General features: G+C 42.6%; 1 protein-coding gene across 1 annotated transcript in view; it reads left to right on the forward strand.

Annotated features, from left to right (window-relative positions):
• Positions 1-11393: 11393 nt before the first annotated feature.
• The window catches only part of ldah (lipid droplet associated hydrolase), a 67166-nt gene continuing 54647 nt past the window's right edge, over positions 11394-23912 (forward strand). The window contains exons 1-2 of the mRNA XM_029687898.2: positions 11394-11785; positions 12342-12494. Of these exons, the coding sequence (XP_029543758.2) occupies positions 12350-12494 (145 nt within the window). The 5' untranslated portion in view covers positions 11394-11785; positions 12342-12349. The remainder of the gene's footprint in view (positions 11786-12341; positions 12495-23912) is intronic.

A 23912-nucleotide genomic window follows, 5' to 3' on the forward strand; every position in this document is an offset into this window, starting at 1 on the left:
TCCCCGTAGCCAGGCCAGTGCGGCGAGGTGGAATAGCCCGCACTGGGCTATGCTGGCGAACCGGGGACACCATGCGTAGGGCTCGTGCCATGTACCCTGGCCCGAGGAGACGCACTGGAGACCAGATGCGCTGAGCCGGCTTCATGACACCTGGCTCGATGCTCACTCTAGCCTGGCCGATATGAGGCGCTGCAATGTACCGCACCGGGCTATGCACACGCACCGGGGACACCGTGCGCCTCACGGCATAACACAGTGCCTGCCCGGTCCCTCTCTCTCCACGGTAAGCACGGGGAGTTGGCTCAGGTCTCCTACCTGACTTAGCCACACTCCCCGTGTGCCCCTCCCAAGAAATTTTTGGGGCTGCCTCTCGGGCTTCCAGCCACACTGCTGTGCAGCCTCTTCATAAAGCTGCCTCTCGGCTTTCGCTGCCTCCAGCTCTGCCTTGGGGCGGTGATATTCCCCAGCCTGTGCCCAGGGTCCCTTGCCATCTAATATCTCCTCCAAAGTCCAGTTCTCCAGGTATCGCTGCCTCTCGTCACCACGCTACTTCGTCCTTTCTTGGTGGATGGTTGAGCACGGCCCGAAAACGGCGGGTGAACTCCGGGTAGTGGTCCCGAGCAGAGTCTGGGCCGTTCCAGACAGCGTTGGCCCATTCCAGGGCTCTACCCGTCAAACAGGAGATGAGGAGGCTCACACTCTCTTCACCCGAGGGGAGGTGGCACCGGATAGACCGTGAAGGCGCACTGGAGGTCTCGAGCACCGAGACGGTAGCCAGGTAGAGCTCAAGCTGGAGCAAAAATCCCTGGCACCCAGCCGCCACTCCATCGTACTCCCTCGGGGGTGCGAGACGCAATGCGCTGGGACCAGACGATGACGGAGGAGGAGTGGGTTGCGTCGTCTGTGTGGGAGCTGGGGTGGATGTCGGGAGACCACTCCTCTCCCATCGCTCCATCCTCTCCATCATCAGGTCCAACGCCAAACCGATCCGATGGAGGACGGCTGTATGATGGAGGACGCGCTCCTCCATCGATGGAAGAGGGGTGGTCACTGCTCCTGCTGACTCCATGGTAAAAAGGTGCGAGCTTCTGTCAGTACTTCTAGAAGTAGTGGGTAGAGGAGTCAGGTGCAGAGAGCAGGGTAGTAGATACGTGGATAGTTTATTCCCAAAGCAACAGTGTCGGTCAACGCCACACACACGGGCGCTATAAGACCCAGTCCAAAACAACAGGACCAAACGGTTCGGGAAAAAATAACATCCACAGAAATCACACACACCAAATAAAAGAAAACAGGCTCCCTAAATATGGTTCTCAATCAGGGACAGCGATTGACAACTGCCTCTGATTGAGAACCATACCAGGCCAAACACAGAAATAGCAAATCATAGAAAACTAACATAGACAACCCACCCAACTCACGCCCTGATCATACTAAAACAAATGACAAAACAAAGGAACTAAGGTCAGAACGTGACAATCTTTCAGGGTATTTTGTCATAATTTTAATGTGGATATCACCAACTAAACCTATGTTGGTGTTAGCTTCTGCGATGCTTCCCGCAAGGATTGCATCACCACTTTCATGGCTTCGGTTGGTTTCCTCATATTCCTTCTTACAGGGAGGTCACCTTCACAGGTGTATGGAAAAGTGTTCAGCCTCTAACTGGTAAGAAACACCTGAATTACTGGCACTTTTATTTACTGCACATACTACAAACCTCTTTACTATAAATCGTCATAATGAAAGCTTAGAGTTTTCTAGATGTTATTTTTTATGGACACAATACACAATACATTGGATTATTTTTGCCGTATTTAGTGTTTATACTGAAGGTATGAGACAAATGCTGATCCCCTCTTGTTCCTTATCTATCCAGTCTAACCCCGACAAGGATACAGACATAGTGAGTGTCAAAGCCACTCTGAAGAGCTCTGAAGTTGAGTTTCCAGGTTGCCTGGAATATGGATGCCATGCATTCCACCATTGAAGGGCTCAAAGAACAGATGCCTGCCATCACAGATGTGCTGCTCAAGTTCATAAACACGTATCACATAGCTCACTTTGGCTTCGATGTAAACCGTGCCTCCATGAAGCTGAAGAACTGTCTCCAATGTCCTTGAGAGAGCCTATCATGAGGTCCCAATGTGTCTCGATACACTACAGAATTTTATGAGAGAGATGTTTAGTAGCTGACAACATACTGTCTATAAACATCACTGATATGAGTGACACGCATCCACTAGGTTTTCAGGTCTTACGTTCTTGCGTGAGACCAATTTCGCTCTTCCCGGACTAGAGGAGAGACTTTCTGGACAGGAGGTCTATGAGAGGGCCAGTCGCTCTCCATCCAACCTCACTGAGCTCGAGCTGTTTTGCAAGGAGGAATGGGAAAAAAATTCAGTCTCTCGATGTGCAAAACTGATAGAGACATACCCCAAGCGACTTACAGCTGTAATCGCAGCAAAAGGTCTATGAGAGGGCCAGTCGCTCTCCATCCAACCTCACTGAGCTCGAGCTGTTTTGCAAGGAGGAATGGGAAAAAAGTATTAACTTAAGGGGGCTGAATAATTTTGCACGCCTAATTTTTCAGTTTTTGATTTGTTAAAAAAGTTTGAAATATCCAATAAATGTCGTTCCACTTCATGATTGTGTTCCACTTGTTGTTGATTCTTCACACAAAAATACAGTTTTATATCTTTATGTTTGAAGCCTGAAATGTGGCAAAAGGTCGCAAAGTTCAAGGGGGCCGAATACTTTCGCAAGGCACTGTATCTCTGTGTTAAATTTGAAAGAGTTTTATTTTTAAATTGCTGAACAATTAACAATTCATGTAGCATGTTGTTTCTTTTTGATGACTATGTTAATTGAGACAAAAAGGGGATTTTTACAGCACAAGTGTAGTACTGTACATTGTTCAATTCCAAGATATGGTCAACAACGCATTCAAGTGGGATTCTTACATCCCAACAATGGAAGATGGTTCACACACATAAAGTACAGACTCCAAGATCCTTCTTTTGTTGGAGCTTAAGGTTGAAATAGTGTGGCCCTTAGATGGCAGGGTCGTCCAACTCATTGGAATATTTCTAGTTTTAGAAGTTCAGCTGTCTACAACATAGGAAGCTAAAACCCTTTGTTTGCTGGGTCCAGTTATTCACCCTTTACCCTGCCTCTTCTCTCCCTCTTGCCCTCCCTTCTTTCTCACTCCAAATATCCCATACAGCCTCTTGCCCTCTTTCATACTGTGTGCCACATTCCCCCTGCTTATTTCCCCTGGTTACCTGGTTGGACACTTAATGCCCCCCACAGCTATTTCATATACTCTCCCGAAGAGGGGCCCATAACAAATGTTGCTAAGCATGGTGGCTGTCACCTGTTTGGAATTCAGGGCTGTGTTGGTCGCCAGAGCGTGCTGCTTTTCCCACAGTAGTCTATCAAAAAGTTTTACGTTTGAGTTTTGCTCAAACATCAAACTGTATGGGCATCAACAATATCAGAATATGTAAATGCATTCTATCTTATAAATAACTCATATTAGACTAAAAAAGGTTCAAGATCATTGCTGGAAAGGTGAACCAGAAAGGACTTTGGCTTCATGTATTACTTCATTATGAGCAATCTCCTTCAGATTCAAGTGACTAAGTCACATGTCCAGCTTGGACAAGTATCTGTATGAGTTTCATGTTAATTTCAGAAAATGTCAAAAATGAAAAGTTCAGTGTGGCTTTATTTTCAGGAACAAACATGCAGTACATCATATTTCTTTAAATATTAATAGAGGTCAACAAATGACGTGTTTTGGTGTTGGACACTAGCCAAACATTTGTTTTCATCTTTTTCTAGTAAGACATATGGAGTATATAGAGTTATACAGTTGTAAACACATACTTTCTTCTGCTATTCAATCCCACTCCCCGCTCTCCCCACCTGACCCCAAAATGAAAGGCAAAAATAGAACAACCCATCCCTTCCCAATACCCCATTTCGTATTACATCGTCATACCAACATGATCACATATAGGCTTATTTCTCGAGCAGACATTGGTGGAATTGCATCATACATACTGTATGTCTGCAGGTGACCGGTGCACCTACTGGCTTGCCCAGAGGGTGCCACAATATGCTACAGGTGGCCAGACTTAACTGACGATGTTACTATAACATAACAAGCTATTGCCCAGATATTAAAGTGACTTCAGAGGTAATTAATAAGATGTCCTATTGTTAAATATCCCTGAATTGGATTACTGCCAGCCTTGAGTAATCTAATTTCTATGAAGGAGTAACAAGACTGCAAAAGAAAACAAAATGTCTGTGATTTACGGGGTGCGTAAAAGGGAATGAAACATCCGCTGTGACACCCCCACCCCATTCCCATAATATTCCTCATGCAGATTGTCAGCTGTGTGTCTTTAATGAGTAGATGCAAAGGATATACTGCTTTGTCAAGACAAGGCCCAAATCCCTGTCATCAGCGTGAAGAAAAGATGGAGGAAAAGGGGGAGGAGGGCGGGGTGCCTTGTAAGAATTTGCAGATGAGTAGGTAAACCACCACTACCCTCCGTATTATTGGCCAACGTGCAGTCATTGGAAAACAAACTGGACGATCTACGATTAAGATTATCCTACCAATGGGACATTAAAAACTGTAATAGCCTATATTTCACAGAGGCGTGGCTGAACGACAACACGGAAAATATAGAGCTGGCTGGCTTCTCCGTGCATCGGCAGGACAGAGCAGCTACGTCTGGTAAGACGAGGGGCGGGTGTGGGTCTATTTGTCAATAACTGCTGGTGCGTGATGACTAATATTAAAGAAGTCTCAAGGTATTGCTCGCCTGGGGGTAGAATACCTCAAGATAAACTGTAGACCACACTATCTACCAAGAGAGTTGTCATATATATTATTCATAGTCGTCTATTTAACACCACAAACCGATTCTGGCACTAAGACCACACTCAATGAGCTGTGTAAGGCCATTAGCAAACAAGAAAATGCTCATACAGAAGTGTCACTCCTAGTGGCCGGGGACTTTAATGCAGGCAAATCTGTTTTACCTAATTTCTACCAGCATGTCACAAGTGCAACCAGAAGGGAAACAACTCAAGACCATCTTTACTGCACACACAGAGGCACATACAAAGCTCTCACCTCACCCTCCATTTGGCAAATCTGACCATAATTCTATCCTCCTGATTCCTGCTTACAAAAACTAAAGCAGGAAGTACCAGTGACTCACTCAATACGGAAGTGGTTAGATGATGTGGATGCTACACTACAGGACTGTTTGCTAGCACAGACTGGAATATGTTCTGGGATTCATCCAATGGTATTGAGGAGTATTCCACCTCAGTCACCGGCTTCATCAATAAGTGCATTGACGACCTCGTCCCCACAGTGACCATACGTACATTTCCCAACCAGAAGCCATGAAATACAGGCAACATCCGCACCGAGCTAAAGGCTAGAGGTGCTGCTTTCAAGGAGTGGGACTCTAGAAATCTCGCTATGCCCTCAGACGAAACATCAAACAGGCAAAGTGTCAATAGAGGACTAAGATTGAATCCCACTACACCGGCTCTGACGCTCATCAGATGTGGCAGGGCTTGAAAAGTATTACGGGCTACAAAGGGAAACCATGCCGCAAGCTGCCCAGTGACGCAAGTCTTACAGACGAGCTAAATGCATTTTTATTCTGGCTTCGAGGCAAGCAACACTGAAGCATGAATGAGAGCACCAGCTGTTCCCGGACAACTGTGTGATCACGCTTTCCGTAGCCAATGTGAGCAAGACCTTTAACCTTTCTAGGGCAGGGGTTCTGCTAGCAACAACATTCCGCTGAAAAGGCAGTGCGCGAAATTCAAAAATATTATTTAGAAATATGTAACTTTCACACATTAACTAGTCCAATACAGCAAATGAAAGATAAACATCTTGTTAATTTACCCATCATGTCCGTTTTCAAAAATGCTTACCAGCGAAAGCACAACATATGATTATGTTAGGTCATAACCAAGTCAAAAAATACACAGCCATTTTTCCAGCCAAAGATAGGAGTCATAAAAAGCAGAAATATAGATCAAATGAATCACTAACCTTCGATGATTTTCATCAGATGACACTCATAGGACATCATGTTACACAATACATGTATGTATGTTTTGTTCGATAATGTGCATATTTATATCAAACATCTCAGTTTACATTGGCACCTTACGTGCAGTAATGTTTTGATTCCAAAACATCTGGTGATTTTGCAGAAATACTCATAATAAACATTGATAAAAGATACAGTTATTCACAGAATTAAAGATACACTTCTCCTCGGCAGGGTAGCCTAGTGGTTAGAGCGTTGGACTAGAGCGTTGGACTAGTAACCGAAAGGTTGCAAGTTCGAATCCCCGAGCTGACAAGGTACAAATCTGTCGTTCTGCCCCTGAACAGGCAGTTAACCCACTGTTCCTAGGCCATCATTGAAAATAAGAATTTGTTCTTAAACTGACTTGCCTAGTAAAATAAAGGTAAAATTTAAAAATTAAAAAAATTAATGCAACCGCTGTGTCAGATTTGAAAAAACTTTACGGAAAAAGCATAATCTGAGAACGGCGGTCAGAGCCCAAAACAGCCAGAGGAATATCCGCCATTTTGGAGTCAACAAAGTTAGAAATAACACCATAAATATTCACTATTCTGATCTTCATCAGAAGGCACTCCCAGGAATCCCGGTTCGACAATAAATGACTGATTTGTTCCATAAAGTTCCATAAATTCCATAATTTATGTCCAAATAGCCACTTGTTGTTAGCGTGCTCAGCCCAGTAATCCATCTTCATGAGGCGCAGGCACTTCGTCCAGACAAAAACTCGAAAAGTTCCGTTACAGTCCATAATAAAAAAGGCAAACGATGTATGGAATCAATATTTAGGATGTTTTTAACATAAAACATCAATAATGTTCCAACCGGAGAATTGCTTTGTCTGAAGAAAAACACTGGAACGAGAGGTAACTCTGTCGGGAGCACGCGTCATGACACCAAGGCACTCTGCCAGACCACTGACTCAAAGAGGTCTCATGAGCCCCTCCTTTATAGTAGAATCCTCATTCAAGTTTCTAAAGACGGTTGACATCTAGTGGAAGCCGTAGGAAGTGCAATTTTATCCATATCTCAATGTGTATTCGGTAGGCCAAGCTTTGAAAAACTACAAACCTCAGATGTCCCACTTCGTGGTTGGATTTTTCTCGGGTTTTCACCTGCCATATGAGTTCTGTTATACTCACAGACATCATTCAAACAGTTTTAGAAACTTCAGAGTGTTTTCTACCCAATACTAATAATAATATGCATATATTAGCATCTGGGACAGAGTATGAGGCAGTTCACTCTGGGAACACTATTCATCCAAAAGTGAAAATGCTGCCCCCTATGCCAAAAAGGTTAATCAGGTCAACATTCACAAAGCCGCGGGGCCAGACGGATTACCAGATGTGTACTCAAAGCATGCGCAAACCAACTGGCAAGTGTCTTCACTGACATTTTCAACCTCTCCATGACCGAGTCTGTAATAACAACATCTTTCAAACAGACCACCATAGTCCCTGTGCCCAAGAACGCGAGGGTAACCTGCCAAAATTATTACCGCCAAGTAGCACTCACGTCGGTAGCCATGAAGTGCTTTGAAAGGCTGGTCATGGCTCACATCAACACCATCATGCCGGAAACCCTAGACCCACTCCAATTTGCATATCACCCCAACAGATCCACAGATGACGCAATCTTAATCAAACTCCACACTGCCCTTTCCCACCTGGACAAAAGGAACACCTATGTGAGAATGCTGTTCATTGACAACAGCTCAGCGTCCAACACCATAGTGTTCCTGACGGGCCTCCCCCAGGTGGTAAGGGTAGGCAACAACACATCTGCCACACTGATCCTCAATACTGGGGCCCCTCAGGGGTGTGTGCTTAGTACCCTCCTGTACTCCCTGTTCCCCTACAACTGTGTGGCCAAGCACGACTCCAGCACCGTCATTAAATTTGCTGATGACACAACAGTGGTAGGCCTGATCACCGACAACGATGAGACATCCTATAGGGATGAGGTCAGAGATCTGACAGTGTGGTGCCAGTACAACAACCTCTCCCTCAATGTGAGCAAGATAAAGGAGCTGATTGTGGACTATAGGAAAAGGAGGGCCGAACAGGCCCCCATTAACATCAACAGGACTGAAGTGGAGCGGGTCAAGAGTTTCAAGTTCCTTGGTGTCCACATCACCAACGAACTATCATGGTCCAAACACACCAACACAGTTGTGAAGAGGGCACGACAACACCTATTCCCCCTCAGGAGACTGAAATTATTTGGTATGGGACACCAGATCCTCAAAAAGTTCTACAGCTACACCATCGAGAGCATCCTGACCGGTTGCATCACCACCTGGTGTGGCAACTGGTTGGCATCTGACCGTAGGACACTACACAGGGTAGTGCATACAGACAAGCTTCCTGACATCCAGGACCTATATACTAGGCGGTGTCAGAGGAAGGCCCCAAAAATTGTCAAAGGACTCTAGTCACCCAAGTCATAGACTATTCTCTTTGCTATCGCACGGCAAGCGATACCGGAGTGGCAAGTCTAGATCCAAAAGGCTTCTTAACAGCTTCAACCCCCAAGCCATAAGACTCCTGAACAGCAAATCAAAGTGCTACCCAGACCCCTCTTTTGCGCTGCTGCTACAAGCCATTAGACTGCTGAACAATTAATCAAATGTCCACCCGGACTATTTACATTGACCCCCCACCCTCTGTTTTTACACGGCTGCTACTCACTGTTTGTTATATATGCATAGTCACTTTACAAATTACCTTAACTAACCTGTTCCCCCGCACATTGACTCGATACCGGTACCCCCTGTATATAACCTCGTTATTGTTACGTTATTTTCTTGTGTTACTTTTTGATTTGATTAGATTTTTTTACTTTAGTTTATTTAGTAAATATTTTCTTAACTCTAATTCTGGAACTGTATTGTTGGTTAAATTCTTGTAAGTAAGCATGTCACAGTAAAGTTGTTGTATTCAGCGCATGTGACAAATAACATTTGTTTTGAATTGATTTGATAAAAATCATATAAATGATTGTAAATTCTTGCAATGTTTCGTCTCAGTCCTAATTTGACCTTTAAGATCAGATGCAGCCTTGCTCCTGAGAGACCTTGGCATTTGGGTGTCATCAGCACCTTGCACCAGGATCATATTAGTCATAAGGTCAGTTTCCATTCCTTTAGGGAAGACACACTGGTACTTAAGAAAGACGCCAAAGCCAGCCAGTAGCTCTCTTCTCGCACCTGCTGACACCAATTTCTCTTGAAATGAAAAGGTTTTCCTTAAGTAAATCTGAGCTGATTTAACACCAACTTGATATAAAGGCAAATAAACACTATCTGCCACTGAAATATTATGGCATGATACTCCTGTTAATTTTGTGCAAGCTTTTCAAATTCCATTATTGTTTGTATCATTACTGTAAAGTTATGTTCCGCCTCCCTTACTAAGAAGGATGCCCCCCAAAAACAACTAAAGAACAAATCTGCAAATGGAAGAGAGGCACCTTTGACAGCAGGAGAGGGACATCCCACCACCTAGGAGGAGTGATTTCATTGCTACACACAATGTGCTGATATTGTCTTCTCCGTCAGCCCTCAAACATTAACGGCTCCCAGCTTGTGGCTTCTAAATAATAAGGAGTTCAGGTCTGGGAACTTTTCAGCCACCCCATCACACCACACCACATCACACCACATTCCATTGGAAACAGCAGCAACTTCACCACCACTGTTGCCTCCCACAGGCTGCATGAGAGCCTCCGATCTCCCTCCCTGCAGATTTGGGAGCACATCCAATTTTGTGATGCACAGTGCCAAGCCTAGCTCCTCTTTGAGTGAACTCTTCACAGCTGGACCCAAATGACTTGCAGGTGTCTCTGTAGGCTGCACATCCCCGGCTCCCCCACTCATGGCCAACGGGGGCATCACCTTTGCCACATTGGGGATCACAGCTGGTGCAGCGTAACACTCAACAGGAAATATCTGACAGCAGCCCGCCAACGTGAATATGGAAAATGTCCATATAGAGAGAGAAAGAGAGAGAGAGAGAGAGAGAGAGAGAGGGAGAGAGAGAGAGAGAGAGAGAGAGAGAGAGAGAGAGATAAATTGATGGGGTGGGAGGTCAGATAGTTGCTATGTAAATGCAACAGCCAAACAGGACATCTTTTGAATGTACTGTCCCATCTGACAAGGTGCAGGTGTAACAGTAAGTACTGTGATCATGAATTTTGCTGGACAATGGATGTGATGTTCAGTGGTTGTAAGTGTGCTATGGTTCTTACATGTTTCTCAATCATTGCCCAGCTGCTGTTTTATGGACCTGGTCAGGCATATATCAGCCCCTACATAGTGAAAGCTCTGAAATGTGGCTAACTGATTTAGGTTTAAGCCAGATCCATTGAGTTGAGGAGAGTTTTATCTCCTCTCCCGAGGGAGGCTCTCAGTCCTGCATGTTAACATGCTTCCTGAAATCAAAACACACACACACACACACACACACACACACACACACACACACACACACACACACACACACACACACACACACACACACACACACACACACACACACACACATAGACAGAGGCATCTGCATTCCCATCAACAACCAACATTAAATATTCTCTATCCCTCCTGTATTCCCTGTTCACTCATGACTGCATGACCAGGCACGACTTCAACACCATCATCAAGTTTTCTGAAGACACAACAGTGGTAGGCCTGATCACCGACAATGATGAGACAGCCTATAGGGAGGAGGTCAGAGACCTGGCAGTGTGGCCAGGATAACAACCTCTCCCTCAATGTGATCAAGCAGTACCGGAGCGCCAAGTCTAGGTCCAAAAGGCTTCTTAACAGTTTCTACCCCCAAGCCATAAGACTCCTGAACAGCTAATCAAAGTGCTACCCAGACCCCGCTTTTACGCTGCTGCTACTAACTGGTGCCCCCGCACATTGACTCTGTACCGGTACCCCCTGTACATAGCCTCACTATTGTTATTTTACTGCTGCTGTTTAAGTATTTGTTACTTTTTCCCCTATTTTTTCCTTAACACTTATTTTTGTTAAACATTTCTTAAAGCATTGTTGGTTAAGGGCTTGTAAGTAAGCATTCCACTGTAAGGTCTGTTCTATTCGGCGCATGTGACAGAAACAATTTTATTTTATATTAAATAGCTTTGTTTGTTTGAAGAACAATGTTTTCACTCCAGCTCAGAAGGTGGCGGTAATGCACCTAAAGAATGTTTTCCACACTGGTATTGAACCTCAATGAGAGAGAAGAAGACGAAGCAAACGGCGAGGTTTCAAACCACTTATATTGTAGTTGTGTTGCGCAGAATATCACATCGTTAAGTATTGATGGGATTTCAGCCATATTAAACGCTGCTCCCATGTTTTAAAAGATCTGATACACAGCTGAATTGTCTCAGATCCCCACACATGCGGTCGTGTCTTCAAGGTGTGATAATTTGCTGAACAGGGTTAAAATGTAGCTATCCAATCTGGAACGACACGGAAGAATCAGACTGGACCAACACGAAGCCGGGTGCGCGCTATCGCTCGTCTTTCTTCAGTCTCACTGGCACACACTACTAAAGCATCACCATCTTCTGTGTAGCAAAGCATTTGGAATACAGTAGCTTCGGCAAAACATTTCATTTCGAGAAGTAATTTGGTATGTAATTATCGCTGTGAAAATCTAGCTAGCTGACCTATTAGCAACATAATGCTAACTAGCTAGAAAAATGTTCATATGCAATGAGCTAACAAGTTATCTAGTTTGACTTCAAATACAAGACATGTCATGTCAGACAACCTAAAAACGATTACTTAAATGCCCAACTAATGCTTATAAGATCATATAGCTAATTTATTACACTGACTGGGTGTCAAAGTTCATAACACGTTTAGCTGATAGGTGAAAGGTTGAGTGTAGTGTGTTCTATTAATCTCAGTGAAATTGGACCTTTCTCGAAAGGACAGGCTCTACTAGCTACAGTAGCTGTGCAGTTGAGATGCATAGAAAATATTAGGCTATTTCTGTAATCTATTACTAAGGATAGGATGTATTTCATAGGGTGTCTGATTAGCTTCATAATAATGAAGGCCCAATATTCATCCTATGAATAAAAACATTTTTTTGTTGCATAACAAACATAATGTAACATTTCCAGATGTATAGTGTGAAATAACAATGCATAACCCTGTTTATGCCTCTCTCTCTTGCTAAGCCTTTGAGATGGGATCCTCAGTGATGGAGGATAAGGATGAGGCCTACACAGAGCACCTATACTGCTGTGGTGCTGTCACAGAAGTGCTCAAATTCGGCACCCGTAACCTACACTCTGGCAATCAACCTAAAGTGCTTTTTCTCATCATACCAGGTGAGTGTCATTAAAGCATTTTCTTAATTCAAGGGAAATGCATTATGCTATCCCTGGTTAGATTATTGTGAGATGCCTGTCGTTTTCATCCGAAATCTGAATTGGTAAATCGACTACAGCCAAGGTATTTTGAGTGGGCTATCCCTTTAAACTGTAGATATAAAAGTGGTATTGATAATACTACAAATTAAATTGTATTCCTGACTAAGCAGTTTGCTGTAATTTACCCTTGGTGTCTCATCATCATGTCATGTGATGTTGATATTATTAAATGTGTTAAGCTTTACGCACTATCCTGAAAGTCTGAGACTATGTTCTCTGGACCAAATAGTACACCAACATCATTTGGGTCTCGTATGCCTCGATACAACTCTGCCTATGTCACCCACTTCTTTGTGTTTAAATTTGGAAACTTTGAGAAAGATGAGCCATAGAGTCAGGGGGAGATTCAGTCATGCCAGTGACCTTTGAAAGGTCGCAGTGACTGGAGCTCGTTCATTGCCCTCTGAATATCACTGAACTTGGGGCTCAATGGACCCTTTATGGCTGACAGAGACACTGCGAAGGCCCTGTTATTGTAGACCAGCTGCCCTTTTCCCTGTGATCAGAGCAATGATCTTTGTGTCCAACCTTAGGTACAACCGGTGTTTCATACCCTAAAGCACTCACAGGTGCCTCTGTGTTCTCTGTAGGTGTGTGTGTTTTGATTGACGAATGGAAACCATGACCTCCTCCAATGAAACTTATGTTTTTTTGACTGTTTCGATAGAACACAGGTGCGACAGCCAATCATTCTAAAACGTCAATGCATGTAGCCGACTAGAATTATAGACATTTAGTAGATACACTATATATACAAAAGTATGTGGACACCCTTCAAATTAGGAGATTTGGCTATTTCAACCACACCCATTGCTAACAGGTGTGTCCAATCGAGCACAATGCCATGCAATCTCCATAGACAAACATTGGCAGTAGAATGGCCTTACTGAAGAGCTCATTGATTTTCAATGTGGCACCATCATAAGATGCCACCTTTCCAACAAGTCAGTTCATCAAAGTCCTGCCCTGCTAGAGCTGCCCCGGTCAACTGTAAGTGCTGTTATTGTGAAGTGGAAACATCTAGGAGCAACAATAGCTCAGCCGTGAAGTGGTAGGCCACACAAGCTCACAGAACGGTACCACTGAGTGCTGAATCCTGCAGCACTTAAATATCTTCTGTCCTCGGTTGCAACACTCACAATCGATTTCCAAACTGCCTCTGGAAGCAATGTCAGCACAAGAACTGTTCGTCGGGAAATTAGTTTCCATAGCCGAACAGCCACACACAAGCCTAAGATCACCATGCACAATGCCATGCGTTGGCTGGAGTGGTGTAAAGCTCGCCGCCATTGGACTCTGGAGCAGTGGAGACGTATTCTCTGGAAACATGTTCTCTGGAGTTATGAATCAGGCTTTACCATCCGACAGACAAATCTGGGTTTGGTGGATGCCAGGAGAAGGCTATCTGCCCCAATGCAGTGCCAACTGTGCCAACGATAAAATATGGCGACAACAGACATGGCAAGTCTGCTTCTAGCTCTTAAGCAAATTTGCAGTATTTTGTTTTTTGTGTGTACATTATTAGCCCAGAACATTTTTGTGTTATTACATACAGCCGGAAATAACTTTCGGATTTCAGAGCGGCGTTAACTCACCAGCATTACGACTTTCCCGAATTGTATCCTTTGTTTGTAACCCACAGAACAATTGAACTTATCACAGAGGCTGCTCCAAGATGCCGCCGGCGGAGAAGAGGTATTCGGAATGGACTTCTAGTCCGACTCAGGAGGCGGACACACCATCCACCGCTTCCGAGTATATTGCTCGCTAATGTTCAGTTTCTGGACAATAAAGTAGATGAGCTTAGGGCAAGCATCTCCTTCCAGAGCGACATCAGGGACTGTAACATACTCCGTTTCACAGAATCATGGCTCTCTCGAGATATACTGTGTTCTCGGTTCATCACACAGACAGGAATAAAGAACTCTCAGGGAAGAAGAAAGTCGGGGTGTTAGTTTTATGATTAACTACTCATGGTGTGATTGTGATAACATACAGAAACTCAAGTCCTTTTGTTCACCCAACCTAGAATACCTCACAATCAAATGCCGAACGTATTACCTCCCAAGATAATTTTCTTCTGTAATATAGTCACAGCCATGTATTTTCCCCCTCAAGGCGATACCACGGCGGTCCTCGAGGAACTACACTGGACTTTACGCTAACTGGAAACCACTTATCTTGAGGCTGCATTAATTGTAGCTGGGGACTTTAACAAAGCAAATTTGAGGAAAACACAACCAAAGTTCTGTCAATACATTGACTGTAGTACTCGGAAAAACATTAGATCACTGCTACTCGCCTTTTCGAGACGCCGACAAGGCCCTCCCTTAGGCAAATCAGATTACGACTCCATTTTGCTCCTCCCTTCCTACAGGCAAAAAGTCAAACAGGAAATACATGTGCTAAGGTGTATTCAACGCTGGTCTGACGAATCATTTTCCAACAATCATTTACAGACAGATTATTTAACTTATAGTTCACTGTATCACAATTCCAGTGGGTCAGAAGTTTACATACACTAAGTTGACTTTGCCTTTAAACAGCTTGGAAAATGGTAAAATCAAAAGAAATCTCGGAAAAATAATTGTAGACCTCCACAAGTCTGGTTCATTCTTGGGAGCAATTTCCAAATGCCTGAAGGTACCACGTTTATCTGTACAAACAATAGTATGCAAGGATAAACACCATGGGACCACACAGCCGTCATACCGCTCAGGAAGGAGACGTTCTGTCTCCTAGAGATGAATGTTCTTTGGTGCGAAAAGTACAAATCAATCCCTGAACAACAGCAAAGGACCATGTGAAGATGCTGGAGGAAACAGGTACAAAGTATCTATATCCACAGTAAAACGAGTCCTATATCGACATAACCTGAAAGGTCGCTCAGCAAGGAAGAAGCCACTGCTCGAAAACAGCCATAAAAAAAGCCAGACTATGGTTTTCACCTGCACATGGGGACAAATATCTTACTTTTTGGAGAAATGTCCTCTTGTCTGATGAAACAAAAATATAACTGTTTGGCCATAATGACCATCGTTATGTTTGGAGGAAAAAGGGGGTGGCTTGCAAGCCCGAGGAACACCATCCCAACCGTGAAGCACAGGGGTGGCAGCATCATGTTGTGGGGGTGCTTTGCTGCAGGAGGGACTGGTGCGCTTCAAAAAATAGATGGCATCATGAGGGAAGAAAATTATGTTGATTTATTGAAGCAACATCTCAAGACATCAGTCAGGAAGTTAAAGCTTGGTCGCAAATGGGTCTTCCAAATGGACAATGACCCCAAGCATACTTCCAAAGTATTGGAGTGGCCATGACAAAGCCCTGACCTCAATCCTATAGAAAATTTGTGGTCAGAACTGAAAAAGCATGTACGAGCAAGGAGGCCTACAAACCTGACTCAGTTACACCAGCTCTGTTAGGAGGAATTGGGCAAAATTCCCCCAACTTATTGTGGGAAGCTTGTGGAAGGCTACCTGACACGTTTGACCCAGGTTAAACAATTTAAAGGCAATGCTACCAAATACTAATTGAGTGTATGTAAACTTCTGACCCATTGGGAATGTGATGAAAGACATGAAATCTGACATTTCACATTCTTAAAATAAAGTGGTGATCCTAACTGACCTAAGTCAGAGAATTTTTTACTAGGATTAAATGTCAGGAATTGTGAAAATCTGTGTTTGAATGTATTTGGCTAAGGTGTATGTAAACTTCCGACTTCAACTGTATATACTATTTTCTATTCTACTGTATTTTAGTCAATGCCACTCCGATTTTGCAAGTCCTAATATTTATATATTTATTTTTTCCGTTCTTTTACTTTTAGATTTGTGTATTGTTGTGAATTGTTAGATATTACTGCACTGTTGGAGCTAGGAACACAAGCATTTCGCCACACCCGCAATAACATCAGCTAAATATGTGTATGTGACCAATAACATTTGATTTGATTTGTAAAGTTTGGTTGAGGAGGAATAATGTTCTGGGGCTGTTTTTCAGACCCCTTAGTTCCAGTGAAGGGAAATCTTTATGCTACAGTATACAATGACATTCTAGACGATTCTTTGCTTCCATCTTTGTGGCAACAGTTTGGGGAAATCCCTTTCCTGTTTCAGCATGACAATGCCCCGTACACGATGCAAGGTCCAATGGTTTGTTGAGATCGGTGTGGAAGAACTTGACTGGCCTATACAGAACCCTGACCTGAACCCCATCCAATTTCTTTGGGATGAATTGAAACGCCGACTGCGAACAAGGCCTAATCGCCCAACATCAGTGCCCGACCTCACTAATGCTCTTGTGGCTGAATTGAAGCAAGTCCCCTTTTGTTCTAACATAATGTTCCGAAATCCAACAAGCATTCCAACATGCACCCGCAATAACATCTGCTAAATATGGGTATGTAACCAATAAAACATTTGATTTTGATCTTGTTGAAAGACTTCCCAGATGAGTGGAGGCTGTTATAGCAGCAAAGGGGGGAGCAGCTCCATATTAATGCCCATGATTTTGGAATTATAGGTTTGACGAGCAGGTATCCATGTACTTTTGGTCATGTAGTGTATATTCCTTAAAATGTTTACATGATAATTTGTTCGTAAAAAGTTTGAAAACTTTTAATACCAGCACCTAATATGTTTTGTAATGTGTAGGCGAATGTTCTATATTCTGTGTGATTGTGTTGTGTGTGTGAGCCTCTGACGTCTTGATTTCCTCCTGAGGATCAATAAAGTTAAATAAAATAAAACGGATAAAAAAAGTAACCAAGAGCAGCTCTCTTTAGCCTGAAGGGTAAATGGATAGGGTAGCCTACTTGATACATAGGCCACCCTCATCGGCCACCCTCCATCAATATATCCCTCCAACCTCCCTCCAGGCATCCCTCCATTCTCAACAGATGGAGGAGAGTTAAAAAGGTCAGCAAGATCAAGGGAGGGAATGGCAATCAAATGTTACCTCCAGGTTACATTCCAAAATCATTCCACCAAATATTTCAGCAATGTATGAAAAAAGCTAAACCAATAACTTGGGCTGACATTCCAGTGCTAGCCCTCAATCCACATGCCACAATGCTATTAGCAGTACCAGGCATGTTACTATTCGATAAATGTCTGAATTGTGCCCCTGTAATACTACCGTGATTAAAGTGAGTTAAAATACATATTTTAAGGTGCAGTGACTGAAGTCTAAGATTTACCACTGCTCATTGATAACTTAAACTGCTTGATTTTCGCAGAATAAGCCTACAAGGCAAATGTGTTTTTGGAAGTATAACTCAATCTTTGGAAGTGCAGTGGAAGCTCTAAGTGCACTGCAGGTGCGGGACTACGTCATTGCTGCGGTACTTCTGGCACCAAGCCGAGAGGTCAAAGACGCTAGGGAGGGAGGTCTGCACAGTGTTCAGCTCAGCAGGCCCAAATTTATAGGCACTAGAAAATCGCCCTTTCTGGTGAGGGAAGAAGGGAGGAAAGATAACAAGTGGGAAAGACTGGGAGGGGTTGGTTTGACTTTTCCTTGAATTACTCAAGCTTAGAGGGATTCAGGAGTTGTCCTCTTCAAAAACTGATACATTTGGTCACGAGACATCTGTATTTAAAGAATTAGGCCTAATAGATACCCAATGGACTATTGTGTAATGAGTCAGTCTCACATTAAGGTAGTTACAGTATGTCACTACATTAATAGTGCATCATCATGTGTCACTCTCTTATTGCCAGTGTCTGCTATATATATATTTTGGACCTGAACTGTGGCTAACAGAGAATTCCGTTAAAGGTGCACTATTCAGAAATTGCTCTACCATTTCCTGGTTGCTAAAATTTTAATTGATCGCATAATTTCAGTTTATGTGACAAAGCAAGCAAGTATAGTGTAGAGTCATTGTACCATCTAAACCGCTGTGAAATATACTTTCCATAACCAAAAATATCAGTAGCTGGTGTACAAAACTGAAAGTAAAAGACGCAAAACCTCAACTTTAGAATGGGAAGCATAGAAATAGTGCCCATAGAACAGATGTATCACTTCTTAGACTTGCTTTCAATGAGAATGACAGATCTATAACTCATGTCTATGTGAATTTGGTTGGGTCGCCCAAATATTGACATATTACAGCTTTAAAGCGATAGACACACTAAAACAATAAGAATGTACTTTTATTGAGTTATATCTTAGAAACAAAGAATATTTGATTAAATAATGGATATTTCCAACAATGTAACATATAATAATAATAATGAAATAACTGTTTTACTAACTTTAAACTCTTACTAACTTATTCCCTAATCAAGAAGACTTCTGACTTTCTTTCTTTCTATAGGCTGTCTGCTTCGTTCCTCCTATAGAGGGAGTGGTGTTACTGTCACACAGTGCTAGTTGGGGAAGAGAAACATATTAAAGTGTGGATTCAAGCCTGACAGCTCTCTCTCTACCCATTGTCTGCAGTTTGAACAGATGCAGGACCTCCCCTGGTATTTGATACTTTGACCCTCAGATCTCTTTAAAGCATTATAAAGTAAACACCTTCTTCCTTAGGCTGAATGAAATACCATTATAGCCTCATAATTTGTCTGGGTCGACCCTGCAGACTTAAGGAGCATGTAGTTCACTCTGACTGGTTAAATAAACAGATATTATTTATATGTAGTAAGACATTACATTACTTACTGGCTGCTCACCCTTTCAAGTTTTTCTTTCCCTTTTTTTTTGTCAAGAGTTAGAATTATGTATTTAAAATACATTTTAAGAAGGCCATCTGTGAGAACCCCAAGAGAGCAGGGTGTGAGAGGAGATTTAGTAATAAAGAGAGAGTGAATGATGACTGTCAAGTCAAGACCCCTTGCCTGCAATGTGCAGCGTCGTCACAGACCGCTATGAAGAATGGCCTAACCAGTGAAGAGTAGCGTGCTGCTTATCCTTCATCTCCCTGTATATCCTTTATCTCCCTGTAGTCTGTAATATTTATTGTATCAGTTACATTTTTGGTACCAGTTGCTGAAATCAAAAATAGTTTTACATTTCCCAATTTCTTTAGGTGCATTTGGGTACAGTGTGTTTGTGAAGTCCTCATTGTAGTCTAAATGAGTTATGACTTGTTTAATGGCTAGCTGACATCTGGTGTGGCCTTTGCTGTTGCGGTAGATGGTGTAACTTCGTCGGAATTTCCCATCGCTGTCTCATCGAAAACAATGACATCTGAATTTCGTCCTGATGTTGTGCTTTACCTACAGTACCTGAGTACAACAAACGGAAACCCTCTTTGCTCCCACTACCTCAATACCTCTGTCATGGATCATTCAGTACTCAGGTGTTTAAGAGTCTTATTGTGGAGTTAAGTATTCAGGCTTTTCCCTCTCAACCACTGACTCATGATTCTGTGAGACCTCAGCCATCTCTCTCCATCAACTCATTTGTAACCCATTGTTAGTTCAGGTTTCTTACTATGTGCTCTGTCTCTCTTTCAGCCCACTTTCAGCCCACAGACTTAACATTGTCATTTGTTCTATCCATTTGTTTTTGTCTTATTTTTTCACAAAAGGGGACTTCTGCAATCTCATTCATGACCTCTCTTGAGTGAGAGGTACACTCGTCGCAACATAGAACCCACGTAATCCGCCCCTGGTCCATCAATTGGCTGTGAACACCAGACAGATGTAACCTCCAGCGATTCACATTCCAAACTCTGCTTTGCTGATAGAGACAGATGTTGGGCCCAAAACTCAAACTGAAGCTTATGTTCATAAAGACCAAGAATCAGTTGAAAGTTCATCTGTTCACATCCCAATTATGTGTTCAGATTCGGGTACCTGTCTACTTTTTGCAAAAGCGCGGTCTGAGGTGTGGTCCCAGACTGCTACAGTATAAAGCTGTTTTCTTTTCTACACTTGCCCCGAGTTCAAACTTATTCAAGCTGTGTGACAGTGGGATTCAGGGGGCCTTCATTACTTCTCTTGGGAGTGCAAGCCACAAGCGGGATAATGGGGGCGTATGTTGTGGTGCCTAGCAAAAATAGCACTGTCATTTCCAATGGCACATCTCTGGTATGGGCTAGGTTTCTGAAAACCTGCTTCTTGAGCATGTCTGGGGCCATCTGGGAGAGATTTAGAAACCCAGCGTGAATAAAAACATACAAATGTATTTAATCAGTAGGCTAGGAGGGGCTGTGGATGGAGTCTAGAAAAGGGTGCTGCATTTAAGGAAAGCCCATCCCCTGCACACTCCCCACTGTCTGGGAGAAAGAGGGAGTTGACTGTTTACTCAGCTTGTGGAGAGCAGGAGAGAGTCAACACAATGTTCAACTGCGGGAGCCTGGCAGATATGGAGAAAGGTTGCCCAGCGATGAGAGAAAAGAGGGGGCCTTATCTGTCATGGTCGGTTAAAGGGGAAAGTTGGATTTCACGTTCAAGAAGGTCAAAACTAAGTGATGGTGTCCATTCTAACTGAATCTACTACAGTGGAGGCATGAGCTTTCATGAGATTCAAATGAGTTGTTTATTCACTGATCATCACAACCTAGGCTTACTCCTGTCAATGAAATGAATAAGTTTCCACCTCCCTGAACTCTTTCTAGGGGGAATTGTCCTTCTAATAACTTGTGCTTCATAAATACAGTGCCTTCAGAAAGTATTCACATCCCTTGACTTTTTCAACATTTTGTTGTGTTAGAGCCTCAATTTACAATTTCTTAAATACAACTTTTCTGTCACTGGCCTACACACAATACCCCTTAACGTCAAAGTGGAATTAGGTTCAGTCTGATTTCCACCAGACACTGGGAGATGAATTCACCTTTCAGCAGGACAATAACATAAAACACAAGGCCAAGTTGCTTACCAAGAAGACAGTGAATGTTCCTGAGTGGGTAAGTTACAGTTTTGACCTCAATCTGCTTGAAAAACAAATCTATGGCAACACCTTAAAATGGTTGTCTAGCAGGAATTAGCAACCAATTTGAAAACGTTTGAAGAATTTTGAAAATAATAATCGGCAAATGTTGCACAATTCAGGTGTGGAAAGCTCTTAGCGACTTACCCAGAAAGACTTGCAGCTGAAATTGCTGTCAAATGTGCTTCTACAAATGATTGACTCAGGGGTGTGAGCTTATGTAAATTAGATATTTCTACATTTAATTTTCAATAAATTTGCCGAAATGTCTGAAAACATGTTTTCACTTTGTCATTATGGTGTGTGTAGATGGGTGAGATTTTTTTTAATTTAATCCATTTTGAATTCAGGCTGTAACACAAAATGTGGAATAAGTCTAGGGGTATTAATTATTTCTGAAGGCACTATATCTGTACTCTCCTAAGTCTATTTGCCTCCCATATTTATTTTTGTACACTCGGCTCAGCAGAGAAGCTTGCTTGCTCTCACACAAAGTGTTGTGCAACATCTTCAGCTGCATTTGGCTCTTGATTAATGACTCAGGATATGTGAATGAAAATATGAAAACACTACCGAGAACTGCGGCAAGTGTTCTGAACTTGGGGCCCACTGTAGTGAGAGTTCAGACTCCGACTACAGGTTTTATCCCATATCCCTCACCCTCAAACCACTATTTATCATTATTTCCCACAAAAGTCTCATCCATGGTAGGTCCATGTACTTTATGGTTGCCGTCACCCACCTTAGAAGAATAGAGTTGTACTCATATCCTAAATGTTTAGGATTGTTTCAAGATTGCATCAGCTTTCACAAGGAATCCAAGTCCTTCTGCCAGGCAAAATAAGACAAGTTCATTATTTTGCTGATATTAACTATGTGTGATTGTTACTTATTAGCTTGTTAGCTTGATGGGAGCATGTGGTTAGCTGCTTTCAGAATGCAATACATGTGGGTCCAAATCCAAGACTGTAGAGCTCTTAAATACAAAAACATTCACATCTGTGTGTTGCAATGGCTTTACTTCGTCCTGAGGACATACCAGGGGGAAAAGTATGGGGTCTGTGTGTTGCCAGTTATTTCTTATGTGTTTTATACACACCCAATATTCATAAAACTAATTGGATGTATTTTGGGGATAATAGACAAAAATGAATGTAACAGAAGCAATGTGTTCACTCATTGACTGTATTTTCTCCCACCAAGAAATGTTCCAACATTCAATTTTTAACAGTGGCATAAGAACTATCCTACCAACAAACAACTCAACACCATTTTAACAAACACATCATCCAGGTGAATTTGATCCAAAGTGTTAGATTGCTTTAGCTAATTGTTCCACATGCTTTAGCCTAAATGTGGCATGTTATTGAACGATGATTGTCTATGTGTTGTTGTAACACTCCTAATGGGAGTGTTCTTCCAAAGATTGCATCTGTGGCTCTCTCTCTCTCTCAGCACCCTCTCACGGGGGCTGTTATACATTGAACGCTCATGAAATGACACATACAGGCAAAATCATCATAACAAAGATTCGGATATTACGCACTCACGCTTACAGTATACATCAAAATACCATATATATGCCAACAAGCAACTCAAACAAGCACTATACAAAACATTGACGAACATTTGTCCTGTTGGACAAAAAAAGACAGACCACACAGAGTAGCCATTGTTCTTTAGCAGCTGCTATATAGTTTTCTTTACACTTTTATCGCACCCTGATAGTCCGAAATAAACCCCCACCCAGGATAAACTTTTTTTTTTTAAACCTATGGAATAAAAGTCCCTCTTTGTTCTGTGTAAAGACATCAGTACCATGAGCTAAATAAAGTTCCTAGCTAGCAGCTGAGCTGACAGTGCTAACTATGACATGCTGCTGTATGGGGGCTGATGAGATTGATGGCAAAGGCCAGGGAATGACAGCCATTACATGGCCAACACTTTGTTGTCATGAGTAGAGTAGAGAAGAAAATGATTAACATACTAAGAAGTTGGTACGGTTGGCTGTCAATATATGTTTTATATGGTTTGTTTTATAGCATTTAGTCATGTAGCCTACCTCCATAAAGTGTAGTTTATGTTTTTGTTATGGATGTGCATCTTTCCCTTTCAAGATGATTTGATACATATCTGGAGACATGGGCTCTGATCCAATACAGGAATGATATGTTTGAGTATAAAACGATTCAGTTTGATTAGAGAATGAATCAAAGTGATTCTGTGCGATACGATTTGATGCATTTGTTTCATAAACACATTCATTTTCCATTGTAAATAAAAAAATCTGCGCTGACTTGTGTGTGTGCGGTTTGTGTGTAAGTAATTATGTATGTACTGTAGGCACCTGATCTGAGCCATAATGGAGACTAGGCATCTACCAACCCACTACCACTATCAGATTAGGGGAGGGCAAGGTAGCCTATGTAT

Source organism: Oncorhynchus nerka, linkage group LG18 (genome assembly GCF_034236695.1).
Source record: "Oncorhynchus nerka isolate Pitt River linkage group LG18, Oner_Uvic_2.0, whole genome shotgun sequence".
Lineage (NCBI taxonomy): Eukaryota > Metazoa > Chordata > Actinopteri > Salmoniformes > Salmonidae > Oncorhynchus > Oncorhynchus nerka.